The 20,485-nt window shown below is 47.1% G+C and overlaps 1 protein-coding gene across 2 annotated transcripts in view; it reads right to left on the reverse strand.

The window, feature by feature from the left end:
* Window positions 1-20,485, reverse strand: part of LOC139389479 (mitogen-activated protein kinase 1-like) — a 58,761-nt gene that overhangs the window by 14,101 nt on the left and 24,175 nt on the right. For both annotated transcript variants that reach the window (XR_011629413.1, XM_071136270.1), the window contains exons 2-5: window positions 19,725-19,907; window positions 14,791-14,980; window positions 11,891-12,007; window positions 6,191-6,305 (exon numbers count right to left, since the gene is read on the reverse strand). Coding sequence is in view for 1 of the 2 variants with exons in the window: in XM_071136270.1 (XP_070992371.1) it covers window positions 6,191-6,305; window positions 11,891-12,007; window positions 14,791-14,980; window positions 19,725-19,907 (605 nt within the window). In the remaining variant the exon portion in view is untranslated. The remainder of the gene's footprint in view (window positions 1-6,190; window positions 6,306-11,890; window positions 12,008-14,790; window positions 14,981-19,724; window positions 19,908-20,485) is intronic.

A 20,485-nucleotide genomic window follows, 5' to 3' on the forward strand; every position in this document is an offset into this window, starting at 1 on the left:
GTCAGTGCCCACTACCTGGGCCTAAACGTCAGTGCCCACTACCTGGGCCTAAACGTCAGTGCCCACTACCTGGGCCTAAACGTCAGTGCCAACTACCTGGGCCTAAACGTTAGTGCCCACTACCTGGGCCTAAACGTTAGTGCCCACTACCTGGGCCTAAACGTCAGTGCCCACTACCTGGGCCTAAACGTCAGTGCCCACTACCTGGGCCTAAACGTCAGTGCCCACTACCTGGGCCTAAACGTCAGTGCCCACTACCTGGGCCTAAACGTCAGTGCCCACTACCTGGGCCTAAACATCAGTGCCCACTACCTGGGCCTAAACGTCAGTGCCCACTACCTGGGCCTAAACATCAGTGCCCACTACCTGGGCCTAAACGTCAGTGGACGGTGGATTTGGTGAATACACTAACAGAAAAACCTGCAAAGCTTTTTACTCCTTACAGATCCTAACCAAATACAGGCTCAGTGAACACCAATTGGCTATGAAAAAAGGGAGACAAAAAGACATGGCTACCCAAAGAGGAGCATCTATGTGATCACTGCACGACAGTGGAGGTAGAGACAGAGATGCACTTTTTCCTCTACTGTTGAGAAATACTCATAAGAGATATTTGTTCAAGGAAATATCTCAATCAATTCCCAATTTCTGTCGATTTACTAATGACACGATTTACTAATGACACGATTTACTAATGACACGATTTACTAATGACACGATTTACTAATGACACGATTTACTAATGACACGATTTACTAATGACACGATTTACTAATGACACGATTTACTAATGACACGATTTACTAATGACACGATTTACTAATGACACGATTTACTAATGACACGATTTACTAATGACACGATTTACTAATGACACGATTTACTAATGACATCTCCCTCATCCAGAATAATTCCTGTCAAGGCAGCAGCTACTCTTCCTGGGGTTTATTATGGATCCCCATTAGTTCCTGCCAAGGCAGCAGCTACTCTTCCTGGGGTTTATTATGGATCCCCATTAGTTCCTGCCAAGGCAGCAGCTACTCTTCCTGGGGTTTAGTATGGATCCCCATTAGTTCCTGTCAAGGCAACAGCTACTCTTCCTGGGGTTTATTATGGAACCCCATTAGTTCCTGTCAAGGCAGCAGCTACACTTCCTGGGGTTTATTATGGATCCCCATTAGTTCCTGTCAAGGCAGCAGCTACTCTTCCTGGGGTTTATTATGGGTCCCCATTAGTTCCTGCCAAGGCAGCAGCTACTCTTCCTGGGGGTTATTATGGATCCCCATTAGTTCCTGCCAAGGCAGCAGCTACTCTTTCTGGGGTTTATTATGGATCCCCATTAGTTCCTGCCAAGGCAGCAGCTACTCTTCCTGGGGTTTATTATGGAACCCCATTAGTTCTTGCCAAGGCAGCAGCTACTCTTCCTGGGGTTTATTATGGATCCCCATTAGTTCCTGTCAAGGCAGCAGCTACACTTCCTGGGGTTTATTATGGATCCCCATGAGTTCCTGCCAAGGCAGCAGCTACTCTTCCTGGGGTTTATTATGGAACCCCATTAGTTCTTGCCAAGGCAGCAGCTACTCTTCCTGGGGGTTATTATGGATCCCGATTAGTTCCTGTCAAGGCAGAAGCTACTCTTCCTGGGGACCTCTTGTGGGGTATGTATGGGGTGTCTGAGCTGTGTGCCAGTAGTTCAAACAGACAGCTTATACCTCTCACAAATACAAGTAGCGATGAAGTCAACCTCTCCTCTATTTTGAGCCAGGAGAGATTAACATGCATATTATTAATGTTAGCTCTCTGTGTATATTTAAAGGCAGCTATGATCAGTGTACTATATTACATATTACATCACTAAAAAGGACAACTTTTACATTACCGTGTAGTTTACCAATAAAATGGTCTGATGATGATGTGGATATACTCCATATACAGTATCCCAAAATAAATAAATGATCTCACTCCAATACATTTTAAAAGAAAGTCAGCAAAAAATAGATAAGCTCTGCTAGCCCTGTCTATTTTCAGGAAAATCATCCTGATGAACTCTTTAGTCATATCCCAGTTTACCCTGATTACCTCTTTAGTCATATCCCAGTTTACCCTGATTAACTCTTTAGTCGTATCCCAGTTTACCCTGATTACCTCTTTAGTCATATCCCAGTTTACCCCGATTAACTCTTTAGTCATATCCCAGTTTACCCTGATGAACTCTTTAGTCGTATCCCAGTTTACCCTGATTAACTCTTTAGTCATATCCCAGTTTACCCTGATTAACTCTTTAGTCATATCCCAGTTTACCCTGATTAACTCTTTAGTCGTATCCCAGTTTACCCTGATTAACTCTTTAGTCGTATCCCAGTTTACCCTGATTAACTCTTTAGTCATATCCCAGTTTACCCCGATTAACTCTTTAGTCATATCCCAGTTTACCCCGATTAACTCTTTAGTCATATCCCAGTTTACCCCGATTAACTCTTTAGTCGTATCCCAGTTTACCCTGATTAACTCTTCAGTCATATCCCAGTTTACTTATGGTCTTGCCTAAACCTAGCGACATTTAAAAAAAAAAATAAAAAAAAAAAATGTTATTTTTTGATTTGATTTGGAATGGCAAGCCAGACAAATTTTAAAAAATCTATTCATACAATTAATATGAATTCGGAGGGCAGAAAGTATTAAATATTAAAGCACTAGACCTCTCACTAAAGGCTTCAGTCATACCGAAATAACAAACTGGTTCTCTAGCAAATAGTAAGAATGTCTCACCCCATGTACAAGAATGGGCTTTTTCCCCTTTATTCAGATTACAACCTCTCCCTTCTAGTTATTTGAAAAGGAAATAATCTCCCAACTATCGCTATTTTTAAAAACAAGAACGTTGGTCGAAATTTCAATTTAATCCACCAGAAAAGAGAATACAAAGTGGTTAAACTCAAGTATACTAAATGATAATAATATATATATATATATTTTTTTTAAAGGTATAATCTTCCTAAATAATATGATAAATAGGACTGATGGAGTGTTGTCACACATGCAGCGAACACAGACATATGGAAATGTCTGCTCTACCCAAAAGTACAACCATCTAAATGCAGCATTACTGCATTAATGGAAGATGAGAGTGGAAGGGCGGGAAAGTATGTTTGGAATGTGTTTGTCAGTTCTGCGTTAAAGATATTGTGATACAGTTAAAAAAGTATACCCGTTTTATTTAAGGACCAACAGATTGACAGCTGTGCCATACAGATTGACAGCTGCGCCATACAGATTGACAGCTGCGCCATACAGATTGACAGCTGCGCCATACAGATTGACAGCTGCGCCATACAGATTGACAGCTGCGCCATACAGATTGACAGCTGCGCCATACAGATTGACAGCTGCGCCATACAGATTGACAGCTGCGCCATACAGATTGACAGCTGTGCCATACAGATTGCACCGATTCCATGGCACATGGTTTATAAATTGACAAGTAAAACGAAGCCGGATTCAAAACTTAAAATTGTTCTATTTAAATTATTATACAAAATTCTTGCAACCAATAGAATGTTATTTATATGGGGGATACAACCTTCCCAGCTCTGCAGAGTCATTAGATCTTTTGTTTTGGTATTGTCCATATGTAGCTTGTTTTTGGTCACAGGTCCAGGAATGGTTGAAGAATTGTAATATTTACCTGGAGTTAACCCTGCAGATAGCACTACTGGGTGATCTGAAAAGTCCTAGTCAAATGGATCAATACTACTTCTAGAAAAACGTTTGATTTTCAATTGACAATCTGAAGAAACAATGAGAATAGAAAGGTTCAGAACATTTGTGAAACAGCACAGTTAAATATAAATCCAATATGGACGGTATTAAGAGATAGATGGGAGGGGTTGGATGGAGCTTAAGGTTGGGACTAATAACAACAAGATAAATAATGTAAAATATACTGGCACATGTCAGTAAAACGCATATGGTTTAAGAACTTTTGTAAAAGGGCACAGTTTGAAAGATAAGGGAAACAGAATGTTGAGTTGGACTGCAGAGTGAAGGAAAAGGAGCCAACAAGTGCTCAGCATATGTGGGAACTCCTTCAAGACTGTTGGAAAAGCATTCCAGGTGAAGCTGGTTGAGAGAATGCCAAGTGTGTGTAAAGCTGCCATCAAGGCAAAGGGCGGCCACTTAGAAGATTCTCAAATCGAAATATATTTGTTTAACACTTTTTTGGTTACTACATGATTCCATATGTGTTATTTCATAGTGTTGATGTCTTCACTAGTATTCTACAATGTAGAAAAAAAGTAAAAAAAGAAAGAAAGAAAAACCCTTGAATGAGTAGATGTTCTAAAAAAAAATGGAATGGTAGTGTGTGTATATATATATATATATATATACACACACACACACACACACACATATATATAGGGGTCACTTAGAAATGTCCTGCTTTTTGAAAGAAAAGCAATTTTGTCCATTAAAATAACATCAAATGGATCAGAAATACAGTGTAGACATTGTTAATGTTGTAAATGACTATTGTAGCTGGAAACGGCTGATCTTTAATGGAATATCTACATAGCTGTACGGAGGCCCATTATCAGCAACCATCACACCTGTGTTCCAATGGCACGTTGTGTTAGCTAATCCAAGTTTATCATTTTAAAAGGTTAATTGATCATAAGAAAATCCTTTTGGAATGATGTTAGCACAGCTGAAAACTCTTGTTCTGATTAAAGAAGCAATAAAACTGTCCTTCTTTAGACTAGTTGAGTATCAGGAGCATCAGCATTTGTGGGTTTGATTACAGACTAAAAATGGCCAGAAACAAAGAACTTTCTTCTTAAACTCATCGGTCTATTCTTGTTCTGAGAAATGAAGGCTATTCCACACGAGAAATTGCCAAGAAACTAAAGACCTCGTACAACGCTGTGTACTACTCCCTTCAGAGAACAGCACAAACTGTCTCTAACCAGAATAGAAAAGAGGAGGCCCTGGTGCACAACTGAGCAAGAGGACAAGTACATTAGAGTGTCTAGTTTGAGAAACAGACGCCTCACGAGTCCTCAACTGGCAGCTTCATTAAATAGTACCCACAAAACACCAGTCTCAACGTCAACAGTGAAGAGGCGACTCCGGGATGCTGGCCTTCTAGGCAGAGTTGCAAAGAAAAAGCCATCTCTCAGACTGGCCAATAAAAATAAATGATTAAGATGGGCAAAAGAACACAAACTGGACGGAGATACATGTCATGAATAGTGAGTAACAATGTGTCTTCCTGAACGTGAGTGAGTACCCAGTATGTGGTTGAGCTGTGTGTGTGTGTGTGTGTGTGTGTGTGTGTGTGTACCCAGTATGTGGTTGAGCTGTGTGTGTGTGTGTGTGTACCAAGTATGTGGTTGAGCTGTGTGTGTGTGTGCCCACCCAGTATGTGGTTGAGCTGTGTGTGTGTGTGTGTGTGTGTGTGTGTGTGTGTGTGTGTGTGTGTGTGTGTGCGCCCACCCAGTATGTGGTTGAGCTGTGTGTGTACCCAGTATGTGGTTGAGCTGTGTGTGTGTGTGCGCCCACCCAGTATGTGGTTGAGCTGTGTGTGTGTGTGTGTGTGTGTGTGTGTGTGTGTGTGCGCCCACCCAGTATGTGGTTGAGCTGTGTGTGTGTGTGTGTGTGTGTGTGTGTGTGTGTGTGTGCCCACCCAGTATGTGGTTGAGCTGTGTGTGTACCCAGTATGTGGTTGAGCTGTGTGTGTGTGTGTGTGTGTGTGCCCACCCAGTATGTGGTTGAGCTGTGTGTGGTGTGTGTGTGTGTGTGTGTGTGTGTGTGTGTGTGCGCCCACCCAGTATGTGGTTGTGCTGTGTGTGGTGTGTGTGTGTGTGTATCCAATATGTGGTTGCGCTGTGTGTGGTGTGTGTGTATCCAATATGTGGTTGCGCTGTGCGTGTGTGTGTGTGTGTGTGTGTGTGTGTGTGTGTGTGTTTGTACCCAGTATGAGGTTGCGCTGTGTGTGTGTGTGTGTTTGTGTACCCAGTATGTGGTTGAGCTGTGTGCGTGCGTGTGCGTACCCGGTATGTGGTTGAGCTGTGTGTGTGTGTGTGCGTGTGTGTGCGTGTACCCAGTATGTGGTTGCGCTGTGTGTGTGTGTGTGTGCGTGTGTGTGCGTGTACCCAGTATGTGGTTGCGCTGTGTGTGTGTCTGTGCGTACCCAGTATGTGGTTGAGCTGGTCCAGGTAGTGCTTCCCGGGGAAGATGGGTCTATTGGAGAGCATTTCAGCCAGGATGCAGCCCACAGACCAGATATCAATAGACTTGGTGTAACCCTGAGAGAGGAGAGGCTAGCATTAACACAGCACATAGGAGCCTCTAGCATTAACACAGCACATAGGAGCCTCTAGCATTAATACAGCACATAGGAGCCTCTAGCATTAACACAGCACATAGGAACCTCTAGCATTAACACAGCACATAGGAACCTCTAGCATTAACACAGCACATAGGAGCCTCTAGCATTAACACAGCACATAGGAGCCTCTAGCATTAATACAGCACATAGGAGCCTCTAGCATTAACACAGCACATAGGAACCTCTAGCATTAATACAGCACATAGGAACCTCTAGCATTAATACAGCACATAGGAGCCTCTAGCACTAACACAGCACATTGGAGCCTCTAGCATTAACACAGCACATAAGAGCCTCTAGAATTAACACAGCACATAGGAACCTCTAGCATTAATACAGCACATAGGAACCTCTAGCATTAATACAGCACATAGGAACCTCTAGCATTAACACAGCACATAGGAACCTCTAGCATTAATACAGCACATAGGAGCCTCTAGCATTAACACAGCACATAGGAACCTCTAGCATTAATACAGCACATAGGAACCTCTAGCATTAATACAGCACATAGGAGCCTCTAGCATTAACACAGTAGACTAATACAGGGGTGGTGTAGTGTAGACGAATACAGGGGTGGTGTAGTGTAGACTAATACAGGGGTGGCGGTGTAGTGTGTGTAGACGAATACAGGGGTGGTGTAGTGTAGACTAATACAGGGGTGGTGTATTGTAGACTAATACAGGGGTGGTGTAGTGTAGACTAATACAGGGGTGGTGTAGTGTAGACTAATACAGGGGTGGTGGTGTGTAGTGTAGACTAATACAGGGGTGGTGGTGTAGTGTAGACTAATACAGGGGTGGCGGTGTAGTGTGTGTAGACGAATACAGGGGTGGTGTAGTGTAGACTAATACAGGGGTGGTGTAGTGTCGACTAATACAGGGGTGGTGGTGTGTAGACTAATGCAGGGGTGGTGGTGTGTAGTGTAGACTAATACAGGGGTGGTGGTGTGTAGTGTAGACTAATACAGGGGTGGTGGTGTATTGTAGACTAATACAGGGGTGGTGGTGTGTAGTGTAGACTAATATAGGGGTGGTGGTGTGTAGTGTAGACTAATACAGGGGTGGTGGTGTGTAGACTAATACAGGGGTGGTGGTGTGTAGACTAATACAGGGGTGGTGTAGTGTAGTGTAGACTAATACAGGGGTGGTGTGTAGTGTAGACTAATACAGGGGTGGTGGTGTGTAGTGTAGACGAATACAGGGGTGGTGGTGTGTAGTGTAGACTCATACAGGGGTGGGGTGTGTAGTGTAGACTCATACAGGGGTGGTGGTGTATTGTAGACGAATACAGGGGTGGTGTAGTGTAAACTAATACAGGGGTGGTGGTGTGTAGACTAATACAGGGGTGGTGTAGTGTAGACTAATACAGGGGTGGTGTAGTGTAGACTAATACAGGGGTGGTGGTGTGTAGTGTAGACTAATACAGGGGTGGTGGTGTATTGTAGACTAACACAGGGGTGGTGGTGTATTGTAGACTAATACAGGGGTGGTGTAGTGTAGACTAATACAGGGGTGGTGTAGTGTAGACTAATACAGGGGTGGTGGTGTAGTGTAGACTAATACAGGGGTGGTGTAGTGTAGACTAATACAGGGGTGGTGTATTGTAGACTAACACAGGGGTGGTGGTGTATTGTAGACTAATACAGGGGTGGTGTATTGTAGACTAATACAGGGGTGGTGTGTACTGTAGACTAATACAGGGGTGGTGGTGTGTACTGTAGACTAATACAGGGGTGGTGGTGTAGTGTAGACTAATACAGGGGTGGTGGTGTGTAGACTAATACAGGGGTGGTGTAGTGTAGTGTAGACTAATACAGGGGTGGTGTAGTGTAGACTAATACAGGGGTGGTGGTGTAGTGTAGACTAATACAGGGGTGGTGGTGTGTAGACTAATACAGGGGTGGTGTAGTGTAGTGTAGACTAATACAGGGGTGGTGTGTAGTGTAGACTAATACAGGGGTGGTGGTGTGTAGTGTAGACGAATACAGGGGTGGTGGTGTGTAGTGTAGACTCATACAGGGGTGGGGTGTGTAGTGTAGACTCATACAGGGGTGGTGGTGTATTGTAGACGAATACAGGGGTGGTGTAGTGTAAACTAATACAGGGGTGGTGGTGTGTAGACTAATACAGGGGTGGTGTAGTGTAGACTAATACAGGGATGGGGTGGTGTAGACTAATACAGGGGTGGTGGTGTATTGTAGACTAATACAGGGGTGGTGGTGTATTGTAGACTAATACAGGGGTGGTGGTGTAGTGTAGACTAATACAGGGGTGGTGTAGTGTAGACTAATATAGGGATGGGGTGGTGTAGACTAATACAGGGGTGGTGGTGTATTGTAGACTAATACAGGGGTGGTGGTGTATTGTAGACTAATACAGGGGTGGTGGTGTAGTGTAGACTAATACAGGGGTGGTGTAGTGTAGACTAATATAGGGGTGGTGGTGTGTAGTGTAGACTAATACAGGGGTGGTGGTGTGTAGTGTAGACTCATACAGGGGTGGTGGTGTATTGTAGACGAATACAGGGGTGGTGTAGTGTAAACTAATACAGGGGTGGTGGTGTGTAGACTAATACAGGGGTGGTGTAGTGTAGACCAATACAGGGATGGGGTGGTGTAGACTAATACAGAGGTGGTGGTGTATTGTAGACTAATACAGGGGTGGTGGTGTATTGTAGACTAATACAGGGGTGGTGGTGTAGTGTAGACTAATACAGGGGTGGTGTAGTGTAGACTAATATAGGGATGGGGTGGTGTAGACTAATACAGGGGTGGTGGTGTATTGTAGACTAATACAGGGGTGGTGGTGTATTGTAGACTAATACAGGGGTGGTGGTGTAGTGTAGACTAATACAGGGGTGGTGTAGTGTAGACAAATACAGGGGTGGTGTAGTGTAGACGAATACAGGGGTGGTGGTGTGTAGTGTAGACTAATACAGGGGTGGTGGTGTAGTGTAGACTAATACAGGGGTGGTGGTGTATTGTAGACTAATACAGGGGTGGTGGTGTGTAGTGTAGACTAATATAGGGGTGGTGGTGTGTAGTGTAGACTAATACAGGGGTGGTGGTGTGTAGTGTAGACTAATACAGGGGTGGTGTAGTGTAGACAAATACAGGGGTGGTGTAGTGTAGACGAATACAGGGGTGGTGGTGTGTAGTGTAGACTAATACAGGGGTGGTGGTGTAGTGTAGACTAATACAGGGGTGGTGGTGTATTGTAGACTAATACAGGGGTGGTGGTGTGTAGTGTAGACTAATACAGGGGTGGTGGTGTAGTGTAGACTAATACAGGGGTGGTGGTGTAGTGTAGACTAATACAGGGTGGTGGTGTGTATTGTAGACTAATACAGGGGTGGTGTAGTGTAGACTAATACAGGGGTTGTGGTGTGTAGTGTAGACTAATACAGGGGGGTGGTGGTGTGTAGGGTAGACTAATACAGGGGTGGTGGTGTGTAGTGTAGACTAATACAGGGGTGGTGTGTTATATAGTGTCAGGACTGAACAGTTGTCTAATACAGGGGTTTTCAAACTGGGCTCCCTACTGCAGGGGATCTGCGTCATTTAATAAAATAAAATAAATGGAAAACAATTATTTTTATGAATATCGTTAGAGGCAAAACAGAACGCTATCGTGGATACCATTTAGTACGCTGTGGACTGATCTCTGTCAACTGCTCTCCCCTTGTCTGGATTAGGGGAGGGTTTGGCTCAGCGTTGTCCGGATTAGGGGAGGGTTTGGCACAGCGTTGTCCGGATTAGGGGAGGGTTTGGCACAGCGTTGTCCGGATTAGGGGAGGGTTTGGCACAGCATTGTCTGGATTAGGGGAGGGTTTGGCACAGCGTTGTCCGGATTAGGGGAGGGTTTGGCACAGCGTTGTCCGGATTAAGGGAGGGTTTGGCCCAGCGTTGTCTGGATTAGGGGAGGGTTTGGCACAGCGTTGTCCGGATTAGGGGAGGGTTTGGCACAGCGTTGTCCGGATTAGGGGAGGGTTTGGCCCAGCGTTGTCTGGATTAGGGGAGGGGTTGGCCCAGCATTGTCTGGATTAGGGGAGGGGTTGTCCGGATTAGGGGAGGGTTTGGCCCAGCGTTGTCCAGATTAGGGGAGGGTTTGCCCCAGCGTTGTCCGGATTAGGGGAGGGTTTGGCCCAGCGTTGTCCGGATCAGGGGAGGGTTTGCCCCAGCGTTGTCCGGATTAGGGGAGGGTTTGGCCCAGCGTTGTCTGGATTAGGGGAGGGGTTGTCCGGATTAGGGGAGGGTTTGGCCCAGCGTTGTCCGGATTAGGGGAGGAGTTGGCCCAGCGCTGTCCGGATTAGGGAAGGGTTTGGCCTTACTTGGCTCATGGCGCTCTAGCGACTCCTTGTGACGGGCCGGGCGCCTGCAGGCTGACTTCGGTCGTCAGTTGAACAGTGTTTCCTCTGACACATTGGTGCGGCTGGTTTACGGGTTAAGCGAGCAGGTGTTAAGAAGCGCGGTTTGGCAGGTCATGTTGTTTCCGAGGACGCATAACTCGACCTTCACCTCCCGAGCCCGTTGGGGAGTTGCAGCGTTGAGACAAGATTAAAATTGGGGAGAAAAAGGAGGTAAAAATATCAAATTTACAAAAATTCAGGGTTCCTGGATATTACGAAACATGTCCCTCAGAGGTCGATTCTAAGTCCTGTACTTTTTACTGTTAACAATATCGACTTATCTGTAAAAAAAACATTTAAAAAAGTCCCACTGTACCTAACATCATTACTAAACTTTAGGCAAACGAGTAACCATACCCGATCTCAGGGATGGCTACCTCTGGAAATTCCACTGCTCTCTAACTGAGTCAGCTTGTAGTTTTCTTGCACCTTATTTGTGGAACAATCTTCAAAATGTTCTTCAAATGTGATGTTGTGGTGTCTTTAGGTCAACTCAGAAAGCTGAATGAGGACCTTATTACTGATGAATGTGTTTATGACTTCTTCTTTCTACTTACATTTTGTATTTATATTGATGTGTGTTGTTCTTTCTGTTTGCATTTTGATGTGTGTAATTCCTGTCATTCGGACTCCCTGATAAAATAAAAGGTTAAAATAAATCAAATGTCTCAAATAAAATAATAAATCAAATGTCTCTGTCCAGTATGAAAGAAGTTTGTGTCGGTTCATGGAAACCACCTAACTAGCATTAGCGCAATGAGTGGAAGTCTACAGGTACAGTTAGCATGCACGCTTTAAAACAGCAACATTAGCTAGAAAAGGTATGTTAGAGTTTACACTTCCTCTTCCAATAAACTGTGGGAAGGTCAACATAATGAAACTGTCCAACAATTCTATTAATGTTACATGTTGAATACTTCTACTTTCATCTGATAAGACAAGATGTGATATATATTTTTACTAACATATGATCGCAGTCCCTGGGTCACCGGTTTACCTGGGCATGGAAAGTTTGAAAACCCCTGGTCTCGTGTCTTGGTGTGGTGCATTGAGATATTGCATTTATCTGTCTGACCACCAGGTGGCGCTAACCTTGGAGTTGAGCATGATCTCAGGCGCCCGGTACCAGCGAGTAGCTACATACTCCGTCAGGAAGCCTGTGTGGTCGTGGTCTGGGTCAGCCACACGCGCCAGACCGAAGTCACAGATCTGAGGGAAGAGGAGGTTGTTAGTGATGAGAGCAGGAGGAGGGGGGAGAGAGCAGCAGAGGGGGGAGAGAGCAGCAGAGGGGGGGAGAGCAGCAGAGGGGGGGGAGAGCAGCAGGAGGGGGGAGAGAGCAGCAGGAGGGGGGAGAGAGCAGCAGGAGGGGGGAGAGAGCAGCAGAGGGGGGAGAGAGCAGCAGAGGAGGGAGAGAGCAGCAGAGGGGGGAGAGAGCAGCAGAGGGGGGAGAGAGCAGCAGAGGGGGGAGAGAGCAGCAGAGGGGGGAGAGAGCAGCAGAGGGGGGAGAGAGCAGCAGAGGAGGGAGAGAGCAGCAGAGGAGGGAGAGAGCAGCAGAGGAGGGAGAGAGCAGCAGAGGGGGGAGAGAGCAGCAGAGGAGGGAGAGAGCAGCAGAGGGAGAGAGCAGCAGAGGGGGGAGAGAGCAGCAGAGGAGGGAGAGAGCAGCAGAGGAGGGAGAGAGCAGCAGCGGAGGGAGAGAGCAGCAGAGGAGGGAGAGAGCAGCAGAGGAGGGAGAGAGCAGCAGAGGGGGGAGAGAGCAGCAGAGGGGGGAGAGAGCAGCAGAGGAGGGAGAGAGCAGCAGGAGGGAGAGAGCAGCAGAGGAGGGAGAGAGCAGCAGAGGGGGGAGAGAGCAGCAGCAGGGGGGGAGAGAGCAGCAGGAGGGGGGAGAGCAGCAGCAGGGGGGGAGAGCAGCAGGAGGAGGGAGAGAGCAGCAGGAGGGGGGAGAGAGCAATACTCAGACCAACTGGTTCTTTGTAGGATTTTAAAATAATCTGTTCCATGATATACATCTGGTGTATTAATGCCATTATTGGTACCACGATTGAATTCTAAAAATGTATTTTTTACATGAAGATTGTCCACAAAGACATTTTCCCCACCAACCATAACAGGGTATACCGTATTCTGCAGTACTGTGATCGGCCTTGAATATCCACGGCTTCAATTAGAGGGGACAGTCTCTGCACAGGACGTTAGGGTCAGGGGTCAGGGGCCGGTAACTGTAGATCTCAGGTGGTATTGAGCAGCAGGTTGGAGGGTTTGAGGACGCGGTGCAGGGCGTTAGGGTCAGGGGTCAGGGTTCTGTACCTTTAGATCACAGGTGGTATTGAGCTGCAGGTTGGAGGGTTTGAGGACGCGGTGCAGGGCGTTAGGGTCAGGGGTCAGGGGCCTGTAACTGTAGATCTCAGGTGGTATTGAGCAGCAGGTTGGAGGGTTTGAGGTCGCGGTGCAGGGCGTTAGGGTCAGGGGCCTGTAACTGTAGATCTCAGGTGGTATTGAGCAGCAGGTTGGAGGGTTTGAGGTCGCGGTGCAGGGCGTTAGGGTCAGGGGTCAGGGGCCTGTAACTGTAGATCTCAGGTGGTATTGAGCAGCAGGTTGGAGGGTTTGAGGACACGGTGCAGGGCGTTAGGGTCAGGGGTCAGGGGCCTGTAACTGTAGATCTCAGGTGGTATTGAGCAGCAGGTTGGAGGGTTTGAGGACGCGGTGCAGGGCGTAAGGGGCCTGTAACTGTAGATCTCAGGTGGTATTGAGCAGCAGGTTGGAGGGTTTGAGGACACGGTGCAGGGCGTTAGGGTCAGGGGTCAGGGGCCTGTAACATTAGATCTCAGGTGGTATTGAGCAGCAGGTTGGAGGGTTTGAGGTCGCGGTGCAGGGCGTTAGGGTCAGGGGCCTGTAACTGTAGATCTCAGGTGGTATTGAGCAGCAGGTTGGAGGGTTTGAGGACACGGTGCAGGGCGTTAGGGTCAGGGGTCAGGGGCCTGTAACTGTAGATCTCAGGTGGTATTGAGCAGCAGGTTGGAGGGTTTGAGGTCGCGGTGCAGGGCGTTAGGGTCAGGGGCCTGTAACTGTAGATCTCAGGTGGTATTGAGCAGCAGGTTGGAGGGTTTGAGGACACGGTGCAGGGCGTTAGGGTCAGGGGTCAGGGGCCTGTAACTGTAGATCACAGGTGGTATTGAGCAGCAGGTTGGAGGGTTTGAGAACGCGGTGCAGGGCGTTAGGGTCAGGGGTCAGGGGCCTGTAACTGTAGATCTCAGGTGGTATTGAGCAGCAGGTTGGAGGGTTTGAGGTCGCGGTGCAGGGCGTTAGGGTCAGGGGCCTGTAACTGTAGATCTCAGGTGGTATTGAGCAGCAGGTTGGAGGGTTTGAGGACACGGTGCAGGGCGTTAGGGTCAGGGGCCTGTAACTGTAGATCTCAGGTGGTATTGAGCAGCAGGTTGGAGGGTTTGAGGACACGGTGCAGGGCGTTACGCGGTGTAACTGTAGAGGTGGTATTGAGCAGCAGGTTGGAGGGTTTGAGGACGCGGTGCAGGGCGTTAGGGTCAGGGGTCAGGGGCCTCTGTAACTGTAGATCTCAGGTGGTATTAAGCAGCAGGTTGGAGGGTTTGAGGTCGCGGTGCAGGGCGTTAGGGTCAGGGGCCTGTAACTGTAGATCTCAGGTGGTATTGAGCAGCAGGTTGGAGGGTTTGAGGACACGGTGCAGGGCGTTAGGGTCAGGGGTCAGGGGCCTGTAACTGTAGATCTCAGGTGGTATTGAGCAGCAGGTTGGAGGGTTTGAGGACACGGTGCAGGGCGTTAGGGTCAGGGGTCAGGGGCCTGTAACTGTAGATCTCAGGTGGTATTGAGCAGCAGGTTGGAGGGTTTGAGGACACGGTGCAGGGCGTTAGGGTCAGGGGTCAGAGGCCTGTAACTGTAGATCTCAGGTGGTATTGAGCAGCAGGTTGGAGGGTTTGAGGACACGGTGCAGGGCGTTAGGGTCAGGGGTCAGGGTTCTGTACCTTTAGATCACAGGTGGTATTGAGCAGCAGGTTGGAGGGTTTGAGATCACGGTGCAGGACGTTGGCAGAATGGATGTACTTCAGGCCTCTCAGGATCTGGTACAGGAAGTAACAGATGTGATCGTTGCTCAGGCGCTGGGTCTTCAGCAGCTTATACAGGTCTGTCTCCATCAGGTCCTGCACTATGTAGCTAGGAGACAAGGGGTTAAGGAATCTACTAGATCGGGACAACAACTTAACCCCAACACAACCCATAAGATGTATGTAAACGTTTGACTTCAACTGTATAGATAAAAAAATAAATGTTTTAAACCCTTGAATGAGTTGGTGTTCTTTCTTGAATTATACAATATTCTACATTGTAGAATAATAGTGAAGACATAACAACTGTGAAATAACATATGGAATCATGCAGTAACCAAAAAAAGTGTTAAACAAATCAAAATATATTTTACATTTGAGATTCTTCAAAGTAGCCACCCTTTGCCTTAATGACAGCTTTGCAAACTTGGCATTCTCTCAACCAGCTTCATGAGGTTGTCACCTGGAATGCATTTCATTTAACAGGTGTACTTTCTTAAAAGTTAACTTGTGGAATTTATTTTCTTCTTAATGCGTTCGAGTCAATCAGTTGTGTTGTGACAAGGTAGGGGTGTTATACAGAAAATAGCCCTATTTGTTAAAAGACCAAGTCCATATTATGGCAAGAACAGCTCAAATAAGCAAAGAGAAACGACAGTCCATCTTTACATTAAGACATGAAGGTCAGTCCATCATTACTTTAAGACATGAAGGTCAGTCAATCCGGAAAATGTCAAGAACTTTGAAAGTTTCTTTAAGCTCTGTCGCAAAAACCATCAAGCGCTATGATGAAACGGGCTCTCACGAGGACCTCCACAGGAATGGAAGACCCAGAGTTACCTCTGCGGCAGAGGATAAGTTCATTAGAGTTACCAGCCTCAGAAATTGCAGCCCAAATAAATGCTTCAGAGTTCAAGTAACAGACAAATCTCAACATCAACTGTTCAGAGGAGACTGTGTGAGTCAGGCCTTCATGGTCGAATTGCTGCAAAGAAACCACTACTAAAGGTCACCAATAAGAAGAAGAGACTTGCTTGGGCCAAGAAACACGAGCAATGGACATTAGACCGGTGGAAATCTGTCATTAGGTCTGGAGTCTGTGGGTGAACAGATGATCTCTGCATGTGTGGTTCCCACCGTGAAGCATGGAGGAGGAGGTGTGGTGTGTGGGGGGGGGGGGGGGGGGGGGGGGGGGTGCATTGCTGGTGACACTGTCTGTGATTGATTTAGAATTCAAGGCACACTTAACCCGGCATGGCTCCCACAGCATTCTGCAGCGATACGCCATCCCATCTGGTTTGGGCTTATTGGGACTATCATTTGTTTTTCAACAGGACAATGACCCAACACACCTCCAGGCTGCGTAAGGGCTATTTGACCAAGAAGGAGAGTGATGGACTGCTGCATCAGATGACCTGGCCTCCACAATTCCCCAACTAAATTGAGATGAGTTGGACCGCAGAGTGAAGGAAAAGCAGCCAGCAAGTGCTCAGCATATGTGGGAACTCCTTCAAGAATGTTGGAAAAGCATTCCTCATGAAGCTGGTTGAGAGAATGCCAAGTGTGCAAAGCTGCCATCAAGGCAAAGGGTGGCTACTTTGAATAAAATATATTTTGATTTGTTTGACACTTTTTTGGTTACTACATGATTCCAAATGTGTTACTTCCTAGTTTTGATGTCTTCACTATTATTCTACAATGTAGAAAATAGTAAAAAATAAAATAAAAACCTTGAATAAGTAGGTGTTCTAAATCTTTTGACCGGTAGTGAACTTCAGTATGTTATAGTGTTGTGTTAGCCTGATTGCACACAATATTAGCACGCCCCTTTAGCCCTCAGAACAGCCTCAATTCATCAGGACATGGACTCTACAAGGTGTTGAAAGCGTTCCACAGGGATGCTGGCCCATGTTGACTCTACAAGGTGTCTAAAGCGTTCCACAGGGATGCTGGCCCATGTTGACTATACAAGGTGTTGAAAGCGTTCCACAGGGATGCTGGTCCATGTTGTCTCTACAAGGTGTTGAAAGCGTTCCACAGGGATGCTGGCCCATGTTGACTCTACAAGGTGTCTAAAGCGTTCCACAGGGATGCTGGCCCATGTTGTCTCTACAAGGTGTCTAAAGCGTTCCACAGGGATGCTGGCCCATGTTGTCTCTACAAGGTGTCTAAAGCGTTCCACAGGGATGCTGGCCCATGTTGTCTCTACAAGGTGTCTAAAGCGTTCCACAGGGATGCTGGCCCATGTTGTCTCTACAAGGTGTCTAAAGCGTTCCACAGGGATGCTGGCCCATGTTGTCTCTACAAGGTGTCTAAAGCGTTCCACAGGGATGCTGGCCCATGTTGTCTCTACAAGGTGTCTAAAGCGTTCCACAGGGATGCTGGTCCATGTTGATTCTACAAGGTGTTGAAAGCGTTCCACAGGGATGCTGGCCCATGTTGACTCTACAAGGTGTTGAAAGCGTTCCACAGGGATGCTGGCCCATGTTGACTCTACAAGGTGTTGAAAGCGTTCCACAGGGATGCTGGCCCATGTTGACTCTACAAGGTGTTGAAAGCGTTCCACAGGGATGCTGGCCCATGTTGACTCTACAAGGTGTTGAAAGCGTTCCACAGGGATGGTGGCCCATGTTGACTCTACAAGGTGTTGAAAGCGTTCCACAGGGATGCTGGCCCATGTTGTCTCTACAAGGTGTCTAAAGCGTTCCACAGGGATGCTGGCCCATGTTGTCTCTACAAGGTGTCTAAAGCGTTCCACAGGGATGCTGGCCCATGTTGTCTCTACAAGGTGTCTAAAGCGTTCCACAGGGATGCTGGCCCATGTTGTCTCTACAAGGTGTCTAAAGCGTTCCACAGGGATGCTGGCCCATGTTGTCTCTACAAGGTGTCTAAAGCGTTCCACAGGGATGCTGGCCCATGTTGTCTCTACAAGGTGTCTAAAGCGTTCCACAGGGATGCTGGCCCATGTTGTCTCTACAAGGTGTCTAAAGCGTTCCACAGGGATGCTGGCCCATGTTGTCTCTACAAGGTGTTAAAGCGTTCCACAGGGATGCTGTTTGTCTCTACAGGGATGGGATGCTGGCCCATGTTGTCTCTACAAGGTGTTGAAAGCGTTCCACAATGCTGTGTTGACTCTACAAGGTGTTGAAAGCGTTCCACAGGGATGCTGGCCCATGTTGACTCTACAAGGTGTTGAAAGCGTTCCACAGGGATGCTGGCCCATGTTGTCTCTACAAGGTGTCTAAAGCGTTCCACAGGGATGCTGGCCCATGTTGTCTCTACAAGGTGTCTAAAGCGTTCCACAGGGATGCTGGCCCATGTTGTCTCTACAAGGTGTCTAAAGCGTTCCACAGGGATGCTGGCCCATGTTGTCTCTACAAGGTGTCTAAAGCGTTCCACAGGGATGCTGGTCCATGTTGATTCTACAAGGTGTTGAAAGCGTTCCACAGGGATGCTGGCCCATGTTGACTCTACAAGGTGTTGAAAGCGTTCCACAGGGATGCTGGCCCATGTTGACTCTACAAGGTGTTGAAAGCGTTCCACAGGGATGCTGGCCCATGTTGACTCTACAAGGTGTTGAAAGCGTTCCACAGGGATGCTGGCCCATGTTGACTCTACAAGGTGTTGAAAGCGTTCCACAGGGATGCTGGCCCATGTTGACTCTACAAGGTGTTGAAAGCGTTCCACAGGGATGCTGGCCCATGTTGACTCTACAAGGTGTTGAAAGCGTTCCACAGGGATGCTGGCCCATGTTGACTCTACAAGGTGTTGAAAGCGTTCCACAGGGATGCTGGCCCATGTTGTCTCTACAAGGTGTCTAAAGCGTTCCACAGGGACGCTGGCCCATGTTGACTCTACAAGGTGTTGAAAGCGTTCCACAGGGATGCTGGCCCATGTTGACTCTACAAGGTGTTGAAAGCGTTCCACAGGGATGCTGGACCATGTTGACTCTACAAGGTGTCGAAAGCGTTCCACAGGGATGCTGGTCCATGTTGTCTCTACAAGGTGTCTAAAGCGTTCCACAGGGACGCTGGCCCATGTTGACTCCAATGCTTCCCACAGTTGTGTCAAGTTGTATGGATGTCCTTTGGGTGGTGGACCATTCTTGATACACACGGGAAACTGTTGAACGTGAAAAACCCAGCAGAGTTGCAGTTCTTGACACAAACCGTTGCACCTGGCACCTACTACCATACCCTGTTCAAAGGCACTTCAATATTTTGTCTTGTTCATTCCCCCTCTGAATGGCACACATACACAATCCATGTCACAATTGTCTCAAGGCTTAAAAATCCTTCTTTAACCCCGTCTCCTCCCCTTCATCTACACTGATTGAAGTGGATATAATCAGTGACATCAATAAGGGATCATAGATTTCACCTGGATTTACCTGGTCAGTCTCATGGAAAGAACAGGTGTTCCTAATGATTCACCTGGTCAGTCGGTCATGGAAAGAACAGGTGTTCTTAATGATTCACCTGGTCAGTCTCATGGAAATAACAGGTGTTCCTAATGATTCACCTGGTCAGTCTCATGGAAAGAGCAGGTGCTCCTAATGTTTTGTTTTGCTCAGTGTATTTGGAGGACCTGAAACCTAACTGACCACTGTCCCTCTAACATTCTCTGATTGGCTGGACGTTGCCGGGCATCAACGTTAGGACAACATTCCTGTGATGAAACTGACTAAGTGACAACATTACTAACAAATGTCTGGAAATCATTACGTTACTGTCCTGATGAATGTGAGGTACAGCATTCCTGTGGGGTATGTGTGAGAGAGAAGAGTGTGTGTACATGTCTCTCTGTGTGTGTGGCGAGGAACAGGTTTAGTGACATCATCAGGTAAAGGATACACGTCCTTCATCTGATCGATGGAGGGCGTGAGAATGATGTCGTTGATGCTGATGATGTTCTCATGTTTGAAGCGCAGCAGGATCTTAATCTCTCTCAGAGTCCTCTGGCAGTATGTCTGGTGCTCAAACGGACTGATCTTCTTTATCGCCACACGGACCTTGTTGTCACGGCAATACGCAGAGCTGGGGGGGGGGGGGGGGGGGGTAGAGAGAGCAGGTTAGAGTCTGAGTGAGAGAGAATCAGCTGAATGTAATTGAAAAAAATCCACTGAATCGAACCACTTCTGGGAAAATTGGAACACAGTAAACACAAATACGTATCTATCCAAAACAAAGGTTCTGGATAAACCACTTCTCCAATCTTTTTGTCTCTGTTACAAAGAACAAATAGCAAAAACACACATCAAATGCAAATCTTAGAATCAACTATTAAAGACGACCAGAACTCTGGGCCTCTGAGTGACTCAGTGGTCTAAGGCACTTGTGTTGCAGCCGGCCGCGACCGGGAGATTCATGAGGTGATGCACAATTGACACGGCTGACACGGTCGCCAGTTGTACGGTGTTTCCTCCGACACATTGGTGCGGCTGGCTTCCTGGTTAAGCAAGCAGTGTGTCACGAAGCAGAGCAGCTTGGTAGGGTCGTGGTTCCGAGGACGCATGCCCCCGCCTCTCCCGAGTCCGTATGGGAGTTTGCGGTGATGGGACAAGACTAACTACCAATTAGATAAAAATACATTTTAAAACCTTTTGCACTTAGTA

The sequence above is a fragment of the Oncorhynchus clarkii genome, chromosome 30 (assembly GCF_045791955.1).
Source record: "Oncorhynchus clarkii lewisi isolate Uvic-CL-2024 chromosome 30, UVic_Ocla_1.0, whole genome shotgun sequence".
In the NCBI taxonomy this organism is placed as follows: domain Eukaryota; kingdom Metazoa; phylum Chordata; class Actinopteri; order Salmoniformes; family Salmonidae; genus Oncorhynchus; species Oncorhynchus clarkii.